Source organism: Pseudorasbora parva, chromosome 22 (genome assembly GCF_024679245.1).
Source record: "Pseudorasbora parva isolate DD20220531a chromosome 22, ASM2467924v1, whole genome shotgun sequence".
Lineage (NCBI taxonomy): Eukaryota > Metazoa > Chordata > Actinopteri > Cypriniformes > Gobionidae > Pseudorasbora > Pseudorasbora parva.
In genome coordinates, this window is record NC_090193.1 from 27,646,038 (window position 1) to 27,669,182 (window position 23,145).

General features: G+C 37.6%; 1 protein-coding gene across 3 annotated transcripts; it reads right to left on the bottom strand.

The window, feature by feature from the left end:
• Nucleotides 1-100: 100 nt before the first annotated feature.
• Nucleotides 101-22,670, bottom strand: LOC137057786 (constitutive coactivator of PPAR-gamma-like protein 1). Of its 3 annotated transcripts, none has more exons than XM_067430835.1 (17): nucleotides 21,892-22,667; nucleotides 20,190-20,436; nucleotides 18,697-18,779; nucleotides 17,719-17,847; nucleotides 15,731-15,821; nucleotides 14,464-14,528; nucleotides 14,130-14,386; nucleotides 13,436-13,520; nucleotides 13,112-13,321; nucleotides 12,856-13,027; nucleotides 9,494-9,743; nucleotides 9,183-9,297; nucleotides 7,890-8,099; nucleotides 6,168-6,357; nucleotides 3,971-4,109; nucleotides 3,675-3,771; nucleotides 101-1,970 (listed from the first exon to the last, which is right to left on the bottom strand). In XM_067430835.1, exons 1-17 carry the CDS (start codon nucleotides 22,363-22,365, stop codon nucleotides 1,665-1,667), a joined length of 3,120 nt encoding a protein of 1,039 aa, XP_067286936.1. In that variant the 5' UTR covers nucleotides 22,366-22,667; the 3' UTR covers nucleotides 101-1,664. The 3 variants fall into 3 exon arrangements, with proteins under 3 accessions (XP_067286936.1, XP_067286935.1, XP_067286937.1); XM_067430834.1 differs by having other exon boundaries at nucleotides 102-1,970; nucleotides 3,971-4,112; nucleotides 21,892-22,666; XM_067430836.1 differs by lacking the exons at nucleotides 101-1,970; nucleotides 3,675-3,771; nucleotides 3,971-4,109; nucleotides 6,168-6,357; nucleotides 9,183-9,297 and having other exon boundaries at nucleotides 7,914-8,099; nucleotides 21,892-22,670.
• Between the last annotated feature and the right edge of the window lie 475 nt (nucleotides 22,671-23,145).

A 23,145-nucleotide genomic window follows, 5' to 3' on the forward strand; every position in this document is an offset into this window, starting at 1 on the left:
TAATAACACTGTAAACAATGAAAACTGCAGCCTGCAGTAAAAAAATTGAGAACACGAGCCGTTAACATCTAGAAACATACACACACACAAATAATTATTCTAAAAGAATAAAGACTTTTATTAAGCATTGTAAGTTGCATTCAATTTCCTTCAAATACATCACACCACAATCCATCAACAATCACTCAATCCCAACAGTAGTTCATTCTTTTACAACCCGTGAGTTAGGAAGAAACTCCGATCAACTTACATCAAGGTAACCTACTTAGACTTGCGGCAGGGGACTGAGGGGAATACACCATATTTCTGATCACTAATGTGCAATGAAAAGCATCAGGAGGATTAAATGGAGAAGTAATGATTCTCGTTTATAAGTTCTGAAAACACTAAAGTAAACATCAAAATGATTACGAGTGTACTTGCTTAGGCTAAACTCTCAAATGGGAGGGTCGAATGTTTTCGCATAACTTGTTCCGAGCTAAGAAAAGGGGGAAGAATTTAAGATTTTTTTCCAGAAGATTTAGTTTTTTCAGAGATGATATGCTAGTATGAATGCGGAAAACAGCAACAGAGAACAATAATGTATACAGTGATGAGTACACCAGGATTAACAATATTTAAAGTGTCTAGATAATGTTGGAGTAAATACAACAGAGGTCAATAAATCACAAAAATAATCAATTTAAGGTTAGCGCAAATCAGTTACTGACTAACAGTTAACACCTTGTATAGGACTATTACTGATTATCAGCCTTTTAAAATTTTGCAGATGGGCACGGTATTTGTGATGAAGGAAGAAATAGGACAACATGCATTATAACTACACACCATTTTTTTTTCTTTTAATCGTGAGCCATGCAGAAAGTTCAGCTGAGACAGTTATGCAGCACTAACGTGCCACGTTTGAATCAAGAAACCACATTGATCGTTGATCACTGATGCATGGCATTTTCTGACACGGAAAGAGACGGTGGTGTTTTTTCCAAGTGCTCACTTGCAACTTGAGATTTTTCTAACCATTTCTTGACATATTACCTATAATCGCTAGTGTATGACATTGAAATTATCAGAATTTAAGATGCAGTAGTAATACTAGTTATTCAATGTCAAAACAACCGCACATTGGAAACACGAGTAAACTCACAGTGATGACACGTGAGAAACACGTTTTCTCTTTTGCAGATCGTGAGTTTTAGGATCTCAAACGATAAAAAAGCATTTACTGTGACAATACGAACTCAATTACAATGGCAAATATATATATGGTACTTGAATCTCAACTTGCTAAAACTAAAAGACTGGCAAATGAAAATCAGTATTTCGGTTTCTGCATTTCATCGAGAAAGTAAAATCATTTCATGTAACCAGTTTTAAAACATGTAATATCACTGACGAGGGAGAACACGTCTTTCATCGTTGAAACTGGTAAGATTCTCTATGTGTTGACTTGTATATCTATGTTTTACTGAGAGGTATCCTCATCACTACTTGTGGCTTTAACTCGCTGACATCGAAGAGGGAGTTCAAAATTTCGTAAGTCCTCATTTATCGCTTTCGGAGAGGAAAAAATGTACACCAACTGTAGGCCTTCCATCTTCCATCCTTCCAGGTATTCCTTAACACTTAACCTTCCATCAACCTTCATCCTCTCTATAAAAATAGGTTTACTCTTCTGCTTTCAAGACAGCGATGCCCAGAGCTTCATCTCTGCGGCCTTCGCCGTCTTCATTTAGTGCATTTAAATGAGGATTAGTATTGCACATTTTAGATTCGTTGCTAAAGGCACTTTCAGGTTGGTTTGGAGCCCTGCTTTCCACTTCGTTCCCGTTGAGCTGGTCTGCCTCTTTACCCTCCACCAAGCCGTTCTCTGCTGCATCTTCTGAGGGCAGATGTGATGTTTTGGTCGCCAACTTGGGCTTCTTTCTGTCTTTTATCTCTTCATCGGTTGAGGCAGCATATGCAGGCTTGCTCTGTTAAAATTAAGTTTGCACCTTTTTTAACACCAATGTCCATTAATCCAATCAGTGGAAAAATTAAGAATAAAAATGACTCATCACTGATGTTTGAATAATAACCATACAATGCATTTAAAGGGTTACTTCAGCGATTAGCACATGGCTTTGTATCAGTACAAACCCTGGAGTATATTCAAATGATTGTGCTTCCCCCCATCATATCCCCCTGAGACAAGAGATTTATGCATTATATTTCTGGAAAAATTCCTCCCATGACGCAAATATCGTCAGTATCGGAGGAATTGTTGGCCAGAGGCTAAAGACTACAGCCAGCAGAGGGAGTCATTTCCGCATGTTTTCAACTCACGCATGGGGGATGGGAGATAACACTCACAGCACTCATCACACAGCCTCAGGCATTCATTTTTTAATGGTGTCTTTTAAAGTCTTTCAACTTCTCAAACAAATTCCTATGAAAGTTAAGCTTTCAAAGGCATGAACTGAAAACACGCCAGACTGAACATGCGCTGTGAATCTATCCCGCGAATGTGGTCGCGTTTACCTCAGCTCTCATCACGAGCTCATCCATAACTGTCAATGTGACTCCTGCAGCATTTTGGGCTGTGAGACTCCCTCAGGGGCTAAATCATATATTGAACACACACGTTCAGTTTTTAATTGTAGTGTCTGTTCTCTAACTGAACTGATTTTATAAAGATGATCGCGGTCGCGGTGGGAAAGTGATCAGTGATTTAGTAATCTAGTAGCAGTGGCTTTGGGAATGGCCTCGTAGGGCAACGAAGCATTCTGGGAATTGTTGTCTTTCATCCCCATGAGACAAAAATACATTTTCTGTCTTTTCTCAGTCTAGAAAGCACCAAATTAAAAAATAATTTCACATTTATACTACATTAATGACCCAGTTTAAATACAGATTCATCTTCCCAGCGCTGAAGTACTCCTTTAAATAATGTCATGATTTTCCCAGGACTTGTGACCCCTAGAATTGATGCCATACCATTTTGAATTTTGATATTGATTCGTTTTTTTCTGTTTTTGAAATAATTATTTTATGCTCGCCAAGGCTGAATTCATTTAATTAGGAATAAAGTTATATTATGAAATATTACCGTTTAAAATAAATGTTTAAAATTTTAATACATTTCAATTTATTCCTGTAATGGCAAAGCTGAGTTTTCAGCATCATTACTCCAGTCTTTAGTGTCACATGATCCTTCAGAAATCATTCTAATATGATATGCTGCTCAAGAAACATTTCTTATTGTAAAAAAATGTATGTGAAACTGTGATGCATTTTTTTCAGGTTTCTTTGATGAGTAGAAAGTTCAAAAGAATGGCATTCATTTACAATAGTAATCTTTTGTAACATTACAAAATTCACTTTTGATCAATTTATTTAGCACTTTATTTTACAGTCATGTACATACTATATATTTATTGAAGTAATTACAATAACTGGGTAATAACTAGGTACTAGCCCCGAAACTACCCCTAAACCTAATATTAACCCATGTAGTTAACTTATATTACCCAATACGTTCTTGGCAAGTACATTGAAAATGCAAGTACTGTAAAATAAAGTGCAACCAATTATTATTATTATTATTTTTTAAATCTTACTGATCCTACACTTTTGGACAGCAGTGTATATACTCTTGTTGTTTTAAAATCTGGAAACAGTATGAATATAACATTCACCTGGAATGATCCCTGACTCTTGAACCCTCTACTGTAGTATTTGGTTCCTCGACCAAAGGTCCTTATAACAGGAGTAGAAATCACACCTCTCGGACGACTGTTTAAAGAAAAGGTCATATATACAAGAAAATTAAAATACAAAAAATATTACTGCCAAGAAAAGTTTACTAAGAGTAAATATAAATGTATTTTTGGAATGTATGACATAAGAGGACAGAAATGCAAACATTACAATGGGAGAATTTATTTATGAACAAGCAGTATTAAAGAAAAATGACTGGATATTTCATGCTTACCCTCTGGTTGGTCCACCAACTGACACCACCTGTATGGGAAACGAGGCTCTTCCTCTTCCACGACGACTGCCAGCCCACTGACCCACGACTGTGCCTGCAATCTCAAGCTTACCACCCTGTGAGGGGATGGCTTGAAGGCCTACTTCAGAGGAACAAAATGAACAATGTAACTTTAATAACTCTGAAGAAACTGCATCTTTACATGTTTAAATCAAAATGATTTAGCTTTTTCAGCTAATATTGTTTATTTCAGTGTTGTACTTGGAGTCAGATCTTTGCAAAGAATCCGTTGACCAAAGTTCACAAAGCCACTTAGGCTTTTCACACTTGAAATATTCAACCCTGGCTCATTCTAAACCCCGGGGGAACAAAATCATGGGTTATATTATTTCACATTTCTTATACTTTACCTTGGGTTAACAATTAATGCTGAGTATTCATACACAGGCCAATGTTTCACACTGTATTCTCCTAAACCGTGGGCTAACATTCTTATTAGCATTTTGCAATGTTAGTGTCATTGATTGGACGATTGCAGCACATCAACGGTTTACAAGCCTCTGGCATTGCCCATTATATTATATACAGTATTGCCGACAGCTATCAAGTTTGTCCTAAATGGACTTTTCGGACTATTAAATGGTAAGAATTAAACTATTTTCTTCACTCCAATAGACACGTTTTTCCATCTGCATTTGACATTTTCCCTTCAAAGGCTGAAACTACTGTTTATACAATGCAATTGTTTCCACGACTGTCCGAAGCACGTTAATATGAGGAATGCGAGTGGTTGTTTGTTGCTAAACATTTTAACATTGTATTATTTCACATAGGGCTGTCACGATATAAGATTTTTCATTAGTTATCGTGGCCAATAGAATTCACAATATTAATTTATTGCGATATCTAGAGTCCACAGGTGTTTGACGTGCAGTTTTGAGAAATCTCTTGCCACGAGTTACAACCCATGTACATACTGGCACAAAAAATTAAATGTGCATGTGTGACCTGAGCGTACAAAGTACACGAGGGTAAAAAAAAAAAAACAGCAATATGTTTACAGTATCTTCTGTTGACAAATGTGCGACACGCATCCTATGTACGCTAAGTCTCACTTGTGCACGAGGGAGCCCTCCAGTGTCAAGTATGAATAAAACAAATTACATGTCAGAGTTTAGGTCTCCATAATGCTCACATTGTCCTATTTTGAATTTAAAAAAATACTGCTCTCTAAAGATATTTGAAGTAAACATATGATAATCCATAAGTTTTTATCTGAATGAGCAGACTTTTGGAAAAAAGCACCAAGGGATGTAAATAAAATAAAACACAGGTGGCAACCAGCATTAAAGGTGTAATAATGACACCTTTTGTACATTAGGATGTCAACCAGATACTGTTGCTTGATCATTTACATGCCATATTATCATTCAAGTACTATTAATTTGAAACGTTACGGTTATCATTAATACCGTATATTGTGAAACAATCCTAGCTTCCACACTATAAACGCTTGGCACCTGAATGCGAGGTTAAAGCTTGGAACATACTCTGCAAGAACAAAGAAATTTGTTTGTTTTCTCGAGGTGGCAAGAACAAAGTTCGTTCTGGCAGTATGTGACATACTTCACGAGAAAAGCAGGTCGATCATTTGCGTTTTTCTGCATTAACTACGCCCACATTAAATGTATGACCAATCGCACAATAGTTCTCGGACACGCGCAAGAAAAAAGTTCTGCTCAGGCGATGTGTCGAGAACAAGCTGCGAGAACTCCCAAACCAGGGCAGCGAGAACAAAATGCCGTCATTTTGTTCTCGCAGCCCAGGGAGCGAGAAATTTTTTCTCTGTTTTTGCAGAGTGTGTTGCAGCCTTAACAGTGCAAAAGTGCTAACCCTGCGCCAGAACAGGGTTTTATAACCCATGATAAAAAAGTATTGCTAAACATGCTTCTAAATTACAAGTGTGAAATGTGTCACTACCCAGAGTTTTAAAGCCAGGATTAAAACGACGATTACCCAGGGTTAAGCGCATTGTGAAAAGCCATTCAGTAATTCATTACTTACTTTTACTACATAGTAATAAACATGGCTCACATGGTATAAGTATGTTACTTCTAAAAGAACATACTAAAACAGTTACTATTGAAAAAGTTGTATGTTTTGAATGTGTACCAACCAGTCTAGCAATCATTCTTACCAGGCATGCCCCTGCCTCTACCCTGCAGTGGGGGCAGAGGAGGTGGAGGGTAGAAAGTGCTGTTGTGGGGGTAGAAAGGCATTGCATGTGGAGGTGGAGGGGGGAATGCGAGGGGCTGGTGTGGCCGAGAAAAGTTCAGACCCTCCAGGATACTCTGACGCATTTTCTCCACCTTGGCAACTAGCTCTGTCTAGAGACAACAAGAGGACACATGCACATTTTAGATAGGCTATAACTCATTTCACCCTTACACATTAGAAAAAAACTTAATGTGAAATTAGCTTTCAGTACAGCAGATTATACCTTCAATTCTGTGGATCAATGATTAACAATTGAGTAAATATTACAATATATATAGTGCAAAGCAATAAATTACAGTGATCTACAGAACCATAAATTAAAGTGCACTACAGACTGCAAGCTCAAAAACTTAGTATTTCAGCTCCAAAAACATCTTTGTTAAACATTTAAAAGTAGAGAAAGGTATGTGTTACTTTTAATATAATTTATAAATGAATAATTTGGTTAAGATTCAGTGTTTGCAAATATAGAATATGTGAGAGCACCTCTGGCTGATGTCTTGATATATAACATGCTTAATATAATTGTAATGCGTTTTATAAATACACTAGTAATTAAACGTACGATTTTTTAAAAACGTTTTTTGAAAGAAATGCTCACAACTGCTGCATTTATTTAATTAAAAAGGCAGTTAAAAACTAATATCGTGAAATATTGCAATCTAAAATAATTTACAATTTTAATATATTTTAAAATGTAATTTATCTTCAGGACTCTTTGATAAATATAAAGTTAATTTGAATCAATGTAATGCATCCTTGCTGAATAAAAGAAAAACATTCTTACTGAGCTTAAATGTTTGAAGTGCGTGTGTGTGCGTGTATGTAAAAAGCAAACAAATATTAGCTTTTTGCAAATAAATACATAAATGCATACATATTCTACCAAGTCTATTTAAATGGAAAAAATAAACTTTTGAATGCACCCTTTTAAAGGTGCAGTGTGTAATATTTAGGAAGAACTATTGAGAGAAAGGCAATATAATAAACATAACTATTTTCAGTGGTGTATAAAGTCCTTACATAATGAACTGTTATGTTTTTTTTGTTTTTTGTTTTACCTTAGAATGAGCCATTTCTATCTACACACACCGTGGAACCTCTTACAGTGAAGTCATCATTTTGCGCCGTCATGTTTCTACAGAAACCCTAAACGGACAAAATGCTAGCTACTGGGGTTATTAAGAACACTAGCTACTCTCTGTGGTCTCAGCTGATGACATCTTTGTCCTGTGTTGGCCACAGTAGCTTCTCCATGTGCTTCGAAAGGAAGGTGTGAGCAGAGGCGGTTGCAATTATCAACCTCACCACTAGATGCTGCTAAAAATTACACAGTGCAAAAACTAAATATGTTAACTTTAAAAAAAACTAAAATGATTGACCTGGAATTACTAGATTGATTGACGGTCCTTGTTTAATGACTAATTTGAAGCCTCAGGTATCAATAATGAAGTACCAGAGGCTGATTGTGTATCAAAGCCTAAATTAGTTCTGATCCATATTTAGCACAAAATTATATCATCAATCTTTTATATTGTCATGTGTCTGTTTAAGTTCAGGTGTTAGGTCATTCTGTCAATAAATCATGTGGCTTTTGAACTTATAAAAAAAAAAAAAAACACTGTTGCCATGCTGATTTTACCTGACCGTCGCAGAGGTCAATGAGTGGGGCCTTGTCTCTGTTGGCCCGAATGAGTTTACTCTGGAGCAGCTTGCCATCAAAGTACATCCACGGACAACAGTGTTCCCAGGGAATAGGCTGCCCGCACACGTCATTGGCAAACAGCGCCATATCCACTCCACTCATAAAGAGAGCAGCCACCTGAACGCCGCGTGGATCCAGGTTATCAATCTGGAGGCGACAGATGCAGTGACAGTCAAACAAAGCTCTTAAGGTTAAAAAGAAGCTACGTGCTAAACCACCCAGCCGATTACAACCCCTCTCCCCTCAGCCAAAGCACAAAGCAAGCACGAACAGATCCTATTCTATCCATACATGTAGACTAATGCACAAACCACACCAGCCAATTCACGAACAGCCAGCGAGAGAAACTAGCAAAAGCAGCAGCGAAGCAAAAAGCGCATATAGATCGACAGAACCGACAGACATTGACAGACACGACAGCACAGCAAGTGTGGATGGTTCACATGTTTTTATGAGCTCACAGCAACACCAACTGAAATGAGCAGGAAAAGTAAACCATCTACACAAAAAGACCACATTCCTAGCACTCAAGTAGCTCAAATGCTATGTCTTTTCCCGCAAAACCGACTGTCAGGTGAAAACATGCTTTTACAAAGCATTAAGGCCAATCAGCCCGGCAAGCGTTCTAACAAAATAAGAAGTGTCCAGAAAAATACTTAAAACCTCACTTTTTGAAACGCAAGTGGCTAATTGCTTTAAATACATTCACATGTAAACATATCAGATTATTAAATAAACCAGAGCCATCTAAATGTAAAACACATACACAAGCTTTAAACCAAATGTCTTTCAAAAAGCTAAAAACACTTCTTTTGAATGCCAAAATATTACTTCAGGCATCCAAACATAAAACAATTATAAAAAGTCATCATCATAATGAAAAAAAATTATAATTTGTAAAAATTTCGTACTTTCATTTTTGGATGCCAATTAATTCAAGTATACATTTATTAAGAAATACAAATGCGTTATACTCTGCACAAATATCTTTGCGTACAAAGGATATCTGTGTATATTTTAACTTTGTTCCTCATATTTGCATGACAAAACTGATCCAAACTTTTTTAGTTTTTCCTGAGATAACAAATTAAGCTCTGTGTGCAACATTTTTTCGGAATAATTTTCTTTCATGTCAAGCAGTCGCTTATGCCTTGATGTGAGCAGGCCTTTAATGTGGGTTTGTGGGTATTCTCTGGACGCTCCTCGTGCAACATTCTCCACATAAATCACCTTCAGGTCCTGCAGCTGGTCAGGCTCATAAAGTTTAGGAGAAAGTGCTTGAGCTAGGAAAGCGTCAAGTTCGTTACGACGCAAAATTCTTACTCCTGGCCATTGTAACATAAACCTGAATTAAAAACACAAAGGAGTGAAATATTACAAATAAACAAGAGCTGATACTGAAGGCCCTAACTGCATTGGTTTAAGCCATTTGTTATCTGTGGGAAAGCATTTAAAGCATTACAGTATCCAAGCAGGTTTTTTTAATTTTATTTTTTGTCTTTCCAAGACTTTAGAAATAGAAACGGTGTTTAGATGCCTACCGTAGTACGCAACAGAGCACGATGAGAGGTGTGGGGACATTGGCAGGGTTCAGCATAGCTGGAGTGTCCGACCTCATGCAGGCCAGGAAAGCCCTCATCCTCCGGTTCTTGTCCTCCACTGCCTTGCCCAGCCAGAGTTTCTTTAGGTTTGGGCAGGTCCACTCCCGGAAGGGAAGCGCTTCCACTAGTTCAGGGGTGTGTGGAGATTTGCCTTTGTAAGCAGCCCATTCTTTTATCATCACTGTTGGATCTACAATGTCACAAGACAAAAATACTGTTTAGTCTGCAGATGTGACTACATGCACTGAACATCTAGAATTAATTAGCTTAACATTATGTTTGACAACATATATAGCATGTAAACATATATGAAAAATGTGATATTTTAAAATAAAATATGTTTTAATAAAACAAGTGGGACACAATCATGAAGTGGAATAAAATTTATTGGATATTTATATATTTTTTTAACAAATCAAAAACTGAGAAATTGGGCGTGCAAAATGATTCTGCCCCTTTACTTTTAGTGCAGCAAACTCTCTCCAGAAGTTCAGTGAGGATCTCTGAATGATCCCATGTTGATTTAAATGACTAATGATGATAAATAGAATCCACCTGTGTGTAATCAAGTCTCCGTATAAATGCACCTGCACTGTGATAGTCTCAGAGGTCCGTTTAAAGCGCAGAGAGCATCATGAAGAACAAGGAACACACCAGGCAGGTCTGAGATACTGTTGTGGAGAAGTTTAAAGTCGGATTTAGATACAAAAAGATTTCCCAAGCTTTAAACCTCCCAAGGAGCACTGTGCAAGCGATAATATTGAAATGGAAGGAGTATCAGACCACTGCAAATCTACCAAGACCTGGCCGTCCCTCTAAACTTTCAGCTCATACAAGGAGAAGACTGAGATGCAGCCAAGAGGCCCATGATCACTCTGGATGATCTGCAGAGATCTACAGCTGAGGTGGGAGACTCTGTCCATAGGACAACAATCAGTCGTATACTGCACAAATCTGGCCTTCCTGGAGGAGTGGTAAGAAGAAAGCCATTTCTTAAAGATATCCATAAAAAGTGTCATTTAAAGTTTGCCACAAGCCACCTGGGAGACACACCAAACATGTGGAAGAAGGTGCTCTGCTCAGATGAAACCTAAATTGAACTTTTTGGCAACAATGCAAAACGTTATGTTTGGCGTAAAAGCAACACAGCTCATCACGCTGAACACACCATCCCCACTGTCAAACATGGTGGTGGCAGCATCATGGTTTGGGCCTGCTTTTCTTCAGCAGGGACCGGGAGGATGGTTAAAATTGATGGGAAGATGGATGGAGCCAAATACAGGACCACTCTGGAAGAAAACCTGATGGAGTCTGCAAAAGACCTGAGACTGGGACGGAGATTTGTCTTCCAACAAGACAATGATCCAAAACATAAAGCAAAATCTACAATGGAATGGTTCAAAAATAGAATTAGAATTGCCAAGCCAAAGTCCAGACCTGAATCCAATCGAGAATCTGTGGAAAGAACTGAAAACTGTTGTTCACAAACGCTTTCCATCCAGCCTCACTGAGCTCGAGCTGTTCTGAAAGGAGGAATGGGCAAAAATTTCAGTCTCTCGATGTGCAAAACTGATAGAGACATACCCCAAGTGACTTACAGCCGTAATCGCAGCAAAAGGTGGCGTTACAAAGTATTAACTTAAGGGGGCCGAATAATTTTGCACGGCCAATTTCTCAGTTTTTAATTCATTAAAAAAAGTTTTAAAATATCCAATAAATTTTGTTCCACTTCATGATTGTGTCCCACTTGTTCTTGATTCTTCACAAAAAAATTACAGTTTCATATCATTATGTTTGAAGCCTGAAATGTGGCAAAAGGTCGCAAAGTTCAAGGGGGGCGAATACTTTCGCAAAGCACTGTGTGTATATATATGTGTGTGTGTGTATATATCCTCTTATTGGTGGATCATGAGTAATGCAGCTTTTTCCACTGTGAATTCTATGAAAGGATATATTGTTAATCCCAGAGCTCATAATAGCTCTGCCTTGACAGTCATTTCTCTAATTGAATAAATAAATGGACTGTTTACTTCTGAAAAGGTTTTCCTGTTCTATTTTCAAATCTTGTATACTAATTTCCACTGAGGGAAAAATATGTCAGCATTAATAGAGCTAATATTAGTACTTGAACAATGCTAATATGCTAATTATTGAAATTAAATTGCCTAGTTATGACCTAGAATAACAAGCTAATGTCAACACTCAAGTGCGCTACTCTGCAAGTAATTAAATCAGCCATCAACAGGCCCCTGGAGAGAATTTAAGCAATTAGAGCAGGGTTGGAAACTAAGAACCAATAATTTCAAGTATGTCTGAACACTGGAATGCTGGACCAAACCATCTGATCAAATTCAAAAAATTTCAATACACATTTTTCAGTTTTCAATTAACAATTGAAGAACTTAAAAGATTTGAACAGCATCAGAATTATAAACTGATTTAGGGGAACAATTTGAAATGTATTTAAAATTAAATTATGAATTTGAATATGCATAAATATTTATTGTAGGTGAGAAGACTTTTTTTTTCTTCAACATTCCAATAACTATTTAAAATCTTTTAATATGATTTATTTTTATTTTTTTAACTTTTTGATAAACATCTATTAATGACATTTCTGAATAATACCATTAGGGAAGATGTCATTGATTTTTGATTTGCTTAAATAATTTCCAAAATGCTGGGTTTTTGGTTAAACTGGTAAAGGTCTGGCTCTTGCCACTGTCGCCTTTGGCTTGGCTTGCTCAGTTGGGGACACTAAAATTATGATCCAAATTATTCAACTAAATATACAAATAAAATTAATTAATTAGGTCTTATTTAATTCTATAAACTATAATACTGATCTGCCAACATTGTCGCTCTAATACATTAAAATAAGCTGATAACATCACTATTTTCTCCAGAACGACTGTATAGCTAAATCATATTTTGTTGAAATATTGTCCTGTTTAACACTGTGAAGCTGCTTTGAAACAATCGTCATTGTAAAAGTGCTATATAAATAAATATGATTGATTGATTCATCATGAATATTAATTACATAAATACTGATTGTTCCAAAAAGGTTAGGTAATAATATTAGCAACACAATATTAATATTCTTGAACAAAAATTTGCCATATTGCCAATAGCTGACCACATTGTTAGTTGTTACTTCAATGTTACTTCAAAAATATGCAACTTGTGTTGTTCCATAGATTAAAATAAAATGCTGTGAAACCTGAGGCAATTTTTTTTGTTTTCCTTATTAGTGATACTTCTTACGGTTGCAATTGCAGATGTTTAATTCTGTTACTCACAATCTGGGAGGCGATTTCTCCTCATGGCGAGTCTCTCTGCCTTCTTTTTGGCCTCGGCCAAGCTGAAGAGCACCCCGTAAACATATTGACGGATTGGCCGGTACAGTTGCACCGCAGAGGGCAGGTCTTTGTTAGCTTCATCCTCAATGGTGACAGATAACTTTATCTCACCCTGCAAAAAACAACCATTAAACACTGTCAATCAAAACAGTTTAACAAGGAATAGCTGCCGAGATGCTAGTAACTAAAAGCTGACCTTGGTAAGAACATGGTAGATGTACGGGTACATGAGGCCCGTTTTGTGTCTGTGCTCAGCGACTCGTAGCACCTCCGGTGCCACCAATGGTAAAGGGGGAGTTGTAATATCCATGTGATTTCTTGTTGGCATCGAAAGGAGGGATGGAATCTGGGTACTGACCCCTACGTGACCTCTGCCCACAAGGCCTTGGCTTATAGGGGGATCAGACTGAAAGAGAAATCAAAGAATTCATTTAATGGATATAAAATTATATCAAGATTACCTATTATCTTTTTAAAATGTTATAATCCTTTGACATATAAAACTAAAAAAGTGACCTACTTTATTTTGGTCTCCTTGGTCTCCTTCTGGGATGTTGTCCATCTGGTTTCTCTGTTTGTCCCATCCCTTATGGTCACTTACATGGCTGCATTTGAGAATGAAAGGATGCACCAATATTACAATTTTGACAGATACCAATAAGCCAATATATATTTTCATGTTATGTCTGTTAATTAATATCCAATATTAAAATGCTAGACTATTCTATCTAAATAAATGAAAATTAAAACACAAAAAATAAAAAACAAACGTTAAAATACCACTATTACTACTACTAAGTGAATTTAGGCATCATGACATTACTAAATTAATGTCCATGTTTTTGTACCATACATGGTCATTTACTTTTTTAACATTTAAATGTGTTCTTATATTATTAGTGTTATTAAAAGTCTTACGTGAGAATTAAACATTTGGGGAAATTACCATATACTTTCTTCCTTTTACTTATAATATGCAACATCAACAGTATATATATATATATATATATATATATATATATATATATATATATATATATATATATATATATATATATATATATATATATATATATATAAATAAACCATAAAAATAATGGTAGCATGCATCCAAACAATAACTCTACCCACAAAATTGTCTGTACCCTCAAAAACTGGGTTGCATTTTCAAAAGACACATTTTTGCATACGATCCCTTGTTCTCGGTTACTCACTTGGCAGTGGAGCCCATGTTTTCCTCGTTCTCTGAGGACGAGGATGTGGACGACGTGGTGAAGAAGGCTGGGTCTGTGTGGTTGGTGTTGCCCCCGTGAGCCGGGTTGATGGGAGACAACCTCTCATAGAGCGGCGTGTGCTCCTTCCCATCACTAGGAATGTTACTGTAGCTGTTCTGTTCTAGGAGCCCTTTACCCGACGGGTGCATCTCATGGACAGGCTCGGCTAACGGAGGGCCGGAATAGCCATGCTGGACCTAGAAGAATGAACAAAAACATGTATTGGTCAGTCTGATGAGTGAGCATGAGTCCATAATGGTGAAATGGTACTCACCCCAGGTTTGCCTGGAATGTTAAGCATCTGCGGTGCTGCTGGCACTCCCATCTGATTTGGTCTGACTGTGGGCATACAAATGTAAAGTCTGGTTCAATCTCTGGAGCAAAACTTGGAAAGAAAAAAAAAACATACTGAGAAAAGTCCAAAAATCCCTAACTGCAATTCTTGTTATACCGCACATCCACCCACCATAGAAACTGACCTTGATGCATTCAAAATGTGTGTAGGCACAGAGATATATTGAGGTTTATGAAATGCAGCTCTTGCAGTCATGCCCATTCCAGTCTATGCAAGCTTGTTTCCACCACAGAACAAAAAAAGCTAACTGCAACATTTTAAAAATCACAAATTTCGACATTTTAGTCAAGTTATACATCACGCAAATTGTTTATAACTTATAATTCATACTTTCCCCCTCAGTATACGGAATTTATATCTTAAAACTAAGGATGCATCTCGGGCTGCAACGAACGATTATTTTGATAATCGATTATTTCTTCAATCAATCGGGGGAAAAAAGCCTCTTTTTTTTTTACTGACAATAAAACCCTTTTCCACATCCTGCCCAGTGCTGTCCTTCAAACAAACATGTCTGCTGAGTGCTATGAAAAGATACTTGGTAAATATACCTTACAAAAATGAACCATGGTTTTAAAACAAATAAAACAAACATAAAAAATTCAGTCACACAAAAAAATATTCTGTGGCAGAAATAAGCTTCCATAACATCCCGACAACATTTAAAATCATGCAAAAAGTCAACCTGTCTGAATTTGGAAACTTATAATTCTACAAGACCACAACCCCTCTCATTTGTCAAACATGCTTGAACTAATTGGAAGATGTCGAATCGAATTCTTCTCTCGTCTCATAACTATCCAATTGACACCATTTCAATGGGCCTGTTGAAAGTTTTTAGGCGAGCGGAGGAGAGTTTTTTCCAGAATAGCAGCTCTCTGTGCGAGAGTCCTTTCTAAAGAAGCCTATTTGTATGCACAGGGCACAGCAGCCATTCCAAGTGCACACAAGGTCCGAGGCAAGTGGGAAAATTTCTCACATTACCGTGAGGGCTAAGACCGAGAGAGATGGTTAAGAAAGAGACAGAGCGAGACTCTAAAACCTGGCCTCAAACACAGAAAGGAAAACATAGCATCAGGCTAGCATTAGTAGACATGTCCTGCTCCAAGAATTTAACAAGCACGAACCAACAGGAACAGCTGCCATTCCGTGAGAGATGGAAAATCAAAAATATTGACAATCTTACCTAAATAGGGGGGGAAGTAAGGGGGCTTGCTGGCTGTGGCGTAATACTCCACTGCTTTTTTGAAACGGACAACTTTGTCATCGGTCCTGGACTAGAATGCAAAACCACAGAATTAGCACACACTGTCCATAATTCTTTGTGCTTAAAGGCATAATTCAACCAAAACATTACATTTTCATAATTTACTTTCCTCCATGTTTTAAACCAATGGGCGTATTACAGAAACATTTTATCTTAGGACTTAACTTAAGATATAATAAATTCATTTATGAATTTTCTAAATTTTGTATTACAAAAGCAAAATTTAACTTGATTTAGGATTTTTATCCTATCTTACCAAATCTCATCTGTAGTTAGGAAATCTTAAACCACTCCACTGAGTTCGGTAATCAACTGTCAGGTCTGTTACCAAGCAAACAACAACACGCAAACTGCTTCTGAGGTAAACCTAAAATCTAAATGGAGAAAAAACATGGCTTGCTTTAAATTTCAGTGCGGCAGAAATTACATTTTGATAAGCTCGTTGAAAAGTTTAAGCCTGTTTTATAAATAGCCATTTGCAAAGCTTTTGTCACTTGAAGAATGACCGGTAATGCTCCGTGACGGCTAGTGGTCCTCTGTAATGTTGGTCACAATTCGTCGACTAACTGCAGTCATGTGTCCTGGGAGTCTATAATTATTTAAGAGTATTTTATCATCAAAGCTCAGCACATCTTCTGGGGGCTCCAAAAGTCGCTCCACCATCATAGTCGCTGCTCTTCATGAAGAAGACTTTTTGTACTATGACTTTTACCATTGGATTTCAAAAAGTTTTGAAGTTAGGACACCAGTAGGGTTGTCCTAAAGTTAAGACAGCTTTTTAGGATGTTTTGTCGAGTTGGGATGCTTGTGTAAAACCCGTTTCCTATCAATAGTTAAGATAAGATTATTCACGTAAGACATGTCATTCTGTAATATCTTTTGTCTTAAATGAGGTCCTGACTAAAATTGTCATGTTACCAAACAAATAAGATAAGATTCTAAAGTTAAGATGTCTCTGTAATACGCCCCCTGGTCAACTTTATTCATAATTATAATAAATCATATATTTATATACATGTTTTTCATTGCATAGGCAAAAATAGTGCATGATTTTGGGAGAAAAAAAAATTATTGCAAATTTTCTGATAAGAATTGTGATTAAAGCTCCAATTTTCCTGAGCTTGTTTGTAGAGTTGCATAATTTCACTTAAAGTTTGTAATTATATATCAATATGACTACAAAATAATCTTTTCAACACTAATATCAACACTAATATTTATGGCACCCTTCTATAGAAGCATGTTTCCCCCACAAAATAAAACATTTAAAGAGATAATTAGAGACTAAATGATCTATAGCTAATTAAATTATTAATATTATTATTAATTATTATAGACTAATTCAATAAGATACTTGTTATCTTGCAATTCTGACTTTAATTCTCAGAATTGAGAGATATAAACTCGAGTACAATTCTGAGGGGGAAAAAATACTTTTTCCTCAGAATTGCGAGTTTATATCTCATAATTCTGACTTCATATCTCGCAGGCGAGATGTAAACAAGTCAGAATTGTGAGATAAATATTTACAATTACCTTTTTTATTTTTTATTCTGTGGCAGAAACAAGCTTCAATACTCTTCTTTCAATTTAGTTGTCAACAGATTAGTTTATAAGTGCTTCTCATTACAAGTTTAGGAAGATGTTTGGTGCATGTTGTCCCAAATGCAAGTTATAAACGACCCAATCTCAAAGCAGATGCAGAGATGATCCGATTATGAACTGCTTGTGCTTAAAAGTCGAAACACAGAGCTTTAAATTCACAGCATGTCTGATATGATAATCACATTAAGCCATTTTGTGCTTTCGCCTGTATTTTAATTCATTTAATTCATCACAGCAATGCATAATTTAGATTTTTCAGCGAACTATCCCTTTAAAAGTGCTACAGTGGTGAGTTAGCTTACCTGAGAGTGCTTGAATATGTCTTTAGTGATTGCGTCCAGATCATGGATATCTTGTAGGTTGCGGACATAGTCTGCCACGGCTCTTATGACAACATCACATGGAGGAAGGACGAGTTGGTGCGCGCGGACCTAGGTCAGAGAAAACAACCCATCACACCCCCAGCAAAAGCTCCTTCTGCTTAAAATGTGATGGGCGTCATAGGAGTACATATCTGACTGGGTACAATCCGGTATGTGTACAAAAACACAGATAGTAGGTTAATCAAGCTGGGATTGACAATGGGTATCATAAACTGTCAAAAGAAAAAGAGGCCTATTTTTGAATAACAACCAAGTAATTACTAAATATAGACACACCCAAACAGACATACGTGATACATGAGTTGAGAATGATAGCGATGAAAAGTGACTAAGCAACACGCATGGATCTCCAAGTCAGGTGTTAAAATGGAGTAAAGCCCACTCAATTCTACTCATGGTGAATCAATAAAGCCATCTGTCAAGCAACAGCAACACTGAGAGAAGATAACAGAAGGTTACGCATGTTGCCATTCCTCAGCTTAACCCTGTCCTTTATAGTCGCAGTAGTTGATTTGCTCGGGCGAGATTCAAATGCCGAGAATTCGATCTGATTTAACCCAAAGGGTTAACGTTGAGCACAATGCTGAAGAGATTTTTGTATTGTCCTGATCAGTTACCTTACAGACCACATTTCAGTCTGGTTGTCAAGGAAACTGGTCATAGTGGCTTTTAAGTGAAAGTTAACTGTAGTCTTCATTTTTGCAACCTTTACACTTTACTAGTCAATATAGAAAACCTAAAGTATTTGGAGCCAGACTGCACATAAGCTAAAAAAATGTTCTTAAATAGCTAATTGGCCATTAAGTGCTAAGTATCAATGTACATAGCTAAATGACAAGCGAAAAAAATATATGCAGAGACCAACAAAATGAAATAAGCGCATCCAAGCCTCCTTACCTTCAAGGATGCTAAAGGGTGTTCAGGACCAAGTAAACTCCAGTGAAAGGCAGCCAAGTCTTCATCAGGCAGTATGTGATTACCTTCAAACACAGAACTTAGTTTTATATGATCATGTATTGCAGAAGTACTAAGTTTGTACACTTTTTATTGCAGCTGTAAAACCTTGAAAGAATGATTTGTGACAATATTGATAACATTTGAGAAATTATGGAGGTCTTTTACAATAGGTTTACATTCATCCCAATGTCAGAAAACACATTGCACATGACTAAAACTTTTCAGTCTGAAAATGGTTCGTTCGAAGATTGACTCTCTTTAAACCCCTCCTTTCTGCGATCCTACCCTGTTATGATTGGTCAGATGGTACCTGGGAAAGGTAAATTTTCCAAATTGTCCGAAACATGAGAAACCTCTACATTTACAAGCGCTTCAAAGTAAAGCATTAGTTACCGCGTCTTGCCCTGTCATGCTTTGACAAATGCGTGTGCCGTTTATTGCCTCTGACACGTGTTTTCCTCAGCACATAGCTTACATTTTATGGCTATCTGTAAATCATGTTAGAAAGGAGCATTTCCATTTTGCATATTTTGACATCGAGCGAGTCTTGTTAAACTTCATTGACTTGATGAATGAACACCGGTGGGCTTATGCGTGTTAAATTGAACCCCTTTTTCCTTATGTACAGCATAGCCTACATAGATACATTTACTATAATTGTTTTCATAGGCTTTATATTAAGCATTGTTTGGAGGACTGCATTGGGCAGGATGTGGAATAACTTTAAAAATCATTTTTATTGAATCTGATTAATCGACAAATCAATCGCTCATCAAAATAATCAATAGTTGCACCCATTGTACTACCGCTTACAGCATGTATAGGAAACAAAACGCCTATTACCATATCTTCATTTCAGCGGTTTACATAGTAATATGAACAGTTACAATGGCGTTGTTTTTGTTTTTCTGCATCAATTCCAGCATGAGTGTTCATACTTTTGACGTGCATACAAAGTAGATTCGCAGTGCTGAAAACAGCATCATCTCAACATGTCGACAACACAAAACAAACTCTTCCAGGCCTCAGCTACAACTACAGTGGTTGAGGTCGGGTCAAAGTAGACTTTGTTCGCGGACAGCCAATGAAAGCCATAGGCTGGCATTATGCAAATGTCCTACACTGTGAGAGACTGGAATTGCTGGCGACTCGTGTCATTAGTTCAGAATTTATCCTTTTATATAGGAGGCAATAACTTGATCTGTTGTGCTACTTTACACACTGCATGAAAAGTAATATTCGAAAAAGCATAATAGGGGAACTACTGCCCCAAATGTTGTACAAAGGTAATGCAGGACTTAATTTTATCCATGGGAAATGATAAGATGGACTACATATTATAAAGTCAAACCATTTTGTCTTTGGAAAAACATTCACAATAAGGACCATGTATTAAGGGTGAACGTAGGTGTCATGTTGACTCGAAAACCTACCTAAAAGTGAAGCAAAAATGACAAAACGATTTGGATTGAGATTAAGTTGCTTGGCCACTTCGTGCATCAGGTATTGGCTGGTGGTGAGGCTTTTGCCGTTGCGGCTGAGTTTGAGAGCATGGGCACTGAAGTAGTACGGGATGTTGCACAGGGCGTAATCAGAATCATAGGCAACCAGGCCATGGAACCCATTTTCTCTAAATAAGGCAATCACTTCCTGGTGATGATCCTCGATGGTCTGGACAACCTGAGTGAGGAAGCAAAATTACAGGAAGGCTCATTAGAAGAACGAAAACAAAATTACATTGATGAGATTGACTATACTGCAGGCTTTCACAGATTTCCATGAAAGGATGTGTGGCACGTTTTGTCTAGGAAATGTTATTTCTAATTGCATCACATAATGACCTCTCTGTCAAACACTTTAATCGATTAGCACTATTTCAAAGAATCAATGAAGAGGATTCTAGGCTGTGAAAACTATACATTGAGCAACAGTTTGATGGCCTTTAACTAATAAGAAAACAAGGCTTGACTCATGAAGAAATACATTTTTTAAATCAATTATCATAATGCACACATTCTGGCCCACATTTCAGTTTCTGAATTGATCTTACGTTTATGAGTACGGGAGAGAAGCAGATGAAAATCCCAGTAGTATAATTTCCCATACATGAATACACACACACTTCTACTGAAAGAAGGGCAAGAATCTCCTAAGTCATGTCTCTCTTCTCAGAACAGGGCCCATAAACTTAGTCTCAGCCTGTAGGGCTGCTAAATCTCAGCAGAAGTGACGCAGGAGAGCGTGCAGCCTATCACAGAGCAGTGCTTACTATTTCTGTCACAAGAGTGTGACACAACAGCCAATCACAGAAAAGAAGAGGTGGCGCCAGCACAGCCTACTACTACATGGCTTCATTTCTGCATTCATACATAAATGCATGTTATTCTTCTATTCTGAGAGGTTTGTCTTTGGTTATTCATATATATGGTTATTAATGTATATAGAGATAACATTGACAAATAAAAATAAATATTTAAGATTTTAAATTTGTTTATACCATATTTACATTTTTATATTATGTGTCATTAATTCTTTCATGTATGCTTCATTTTCATTCAGTTAATTCTCAGTGTACTGCCAAACTGTACAGCTGGCATCTCTGTGCTCACCAAATGCCTGTGGAAATGAAATCTGATCATTCTACCAGCATGTCCTACAGATTTGTGTCCAAAACCCAGCACACCCAACCCATGTATTTATGATCCAACAAGTTGGATCCCTGCTAAAAACAAGAGACTGCAGCTGATTAGCTGGCTTTTAGAGAGGTTTGGGGCAATCTGGGGGAAAATCTGGTTATAACATGCTGCTAACCTTGGTTATAACATGTTCGAGTATATGAAATCAATAGAACATGTACATATCTGAAGAATACTGTTTCAATGACAGTCTAGTTTGATTACCTTCCCTTGGTCTACCGACAGGTTTCAGAAGGATTTTTGTAAACTTTTCAGCTTAGTCGGACTGTGAGACCAGCTTAAATCAGCTAAGACCATTAGGCTGTTTTTGAAGAGAAACCAGTCTAGGCCACCTCCTAGCTGCCAACACTGTCTTGTAAGACGAGCACTTGCTTGATCACTTGATCTGGGTCTGGTTCTGCTAAGCTAATGGCTGTATGTCAAAAACACAGCTACTCACCCCGATGTGGAACCTGAGGAGCGCCAGGCGGATGCAGTGGGCCATGCACACCGGGGGCAGGAACCAGACCTTGGGCGGTGGGGTTCCCTTGTTCTGTATGTGGCTAACGATCTGCTGGGCGGTCTGCCTCTCGTTCACCTGTCGCTTGACCCACTCGTGGAGACGGCCTTTCTCCAGGGCGCCATTGAAGCAGACTAGCAGCTCGATGTTGCCGTTGAAACAGGCTTTGGCGAGGGCTGCGAGGTACCCAAGCATGTGGTTCCACTGGCCTCCGCTCACCCAGTCGGTGTAGAAGCCGCCGTAGAGCCGGTGCAGGCAGTTCTCGGCGTCAACCAGCAGCCGAAGCGGACTTTGAGGGGGTCTCTGCCGGCCGCCACCGACCAAACTACCCCGGGCGAGCTTTTGAAGCTCCACCGGCACGACGGCATTGGGGCAATGCTTCTCAATGTATTCCTGGAAACCCTGCACACCCATGACTGTTTTACAATATGATATCTACTGTTGAGTAAGAACGTAAAATTGTCAGAAGGAAATGGAGAGAGAGAGAGAGTTGCAAGCAAACAGCCTCTCCCGAATGCTGAAAACCGGACTGAAGAATATTGCGGCGAATGTGATAGTTGATCAATCGAAAATCAGTCAAATCGGAGATGCATCTGTAGTTTTTGGTGAGTTGTTTTTTGGTTCATGGCTGCTAGCCGCCATGTGCACCCTTATGGAGCCATGTCTGCGGTCTGGATGTATCTGGTGTGTAGGGGAAAGAGAGGAGAGGAGCGACGCAGGGCACGTACAGTCACACCGAAGGAGGAGTCTGGAGTTCAGTGGGCGCGGTTCTCTTGGAGAACTGTTGCATGTGATAATATTCCTGCTATTATAAAACGTAGCCGAGTACAAATATAGTTCACAAAACCTTTTTAAAGCTAGACATTTTAGCCGATAAGTAAATATTAGCCTAGCCTACTACATAACGTGGAGTATATTAATATTTGCTATGGCTCTGTGGTTAGTTGTATGCTATTTGACACAATTTCAGTTGTGACAACTATTTATTATCGTAACTAGTAGTCATTAGATCTAAAATCAAAAGTTACTAGTAAAAAAAAAAGAGGCTAATAGACATTTTAATCGTGCAACTGACATCATTAACTCATTTCTAATTTGTAACTAACATTCTGTTATGGATAATATGATATATTCTAATAGCTGCTACGGTTCTTAAAGTTAATAACTAGCTTCTTTTTTTAAATACTGGGGGTC

Bases quoted from the DNA above. Each gene is read 5' to 3' on its own strand.
- LOC137057786 (XM_067430834.1), bottom strand. From the start codon at position 22,365: ATGGGTGTGCAGGGTTTCCAGGAATACATTGAGAAGCATTGCCCCAAT. The intron at 18,780-20,189 runs GTAGGTTTTCGA...CTGTGTTTGAAG, and splicing joins CATTTTTGCTTCACTTTTAG to GTAATCACATACTGCCTGAT. The intron at 4,113-6,167 runs GTAAGAATGATT...GTTCCTCTGAAG, and splicing joins TAGAGGCAGGGGCATGCCTG to TAGGCCTTCAAGCCATCCCC.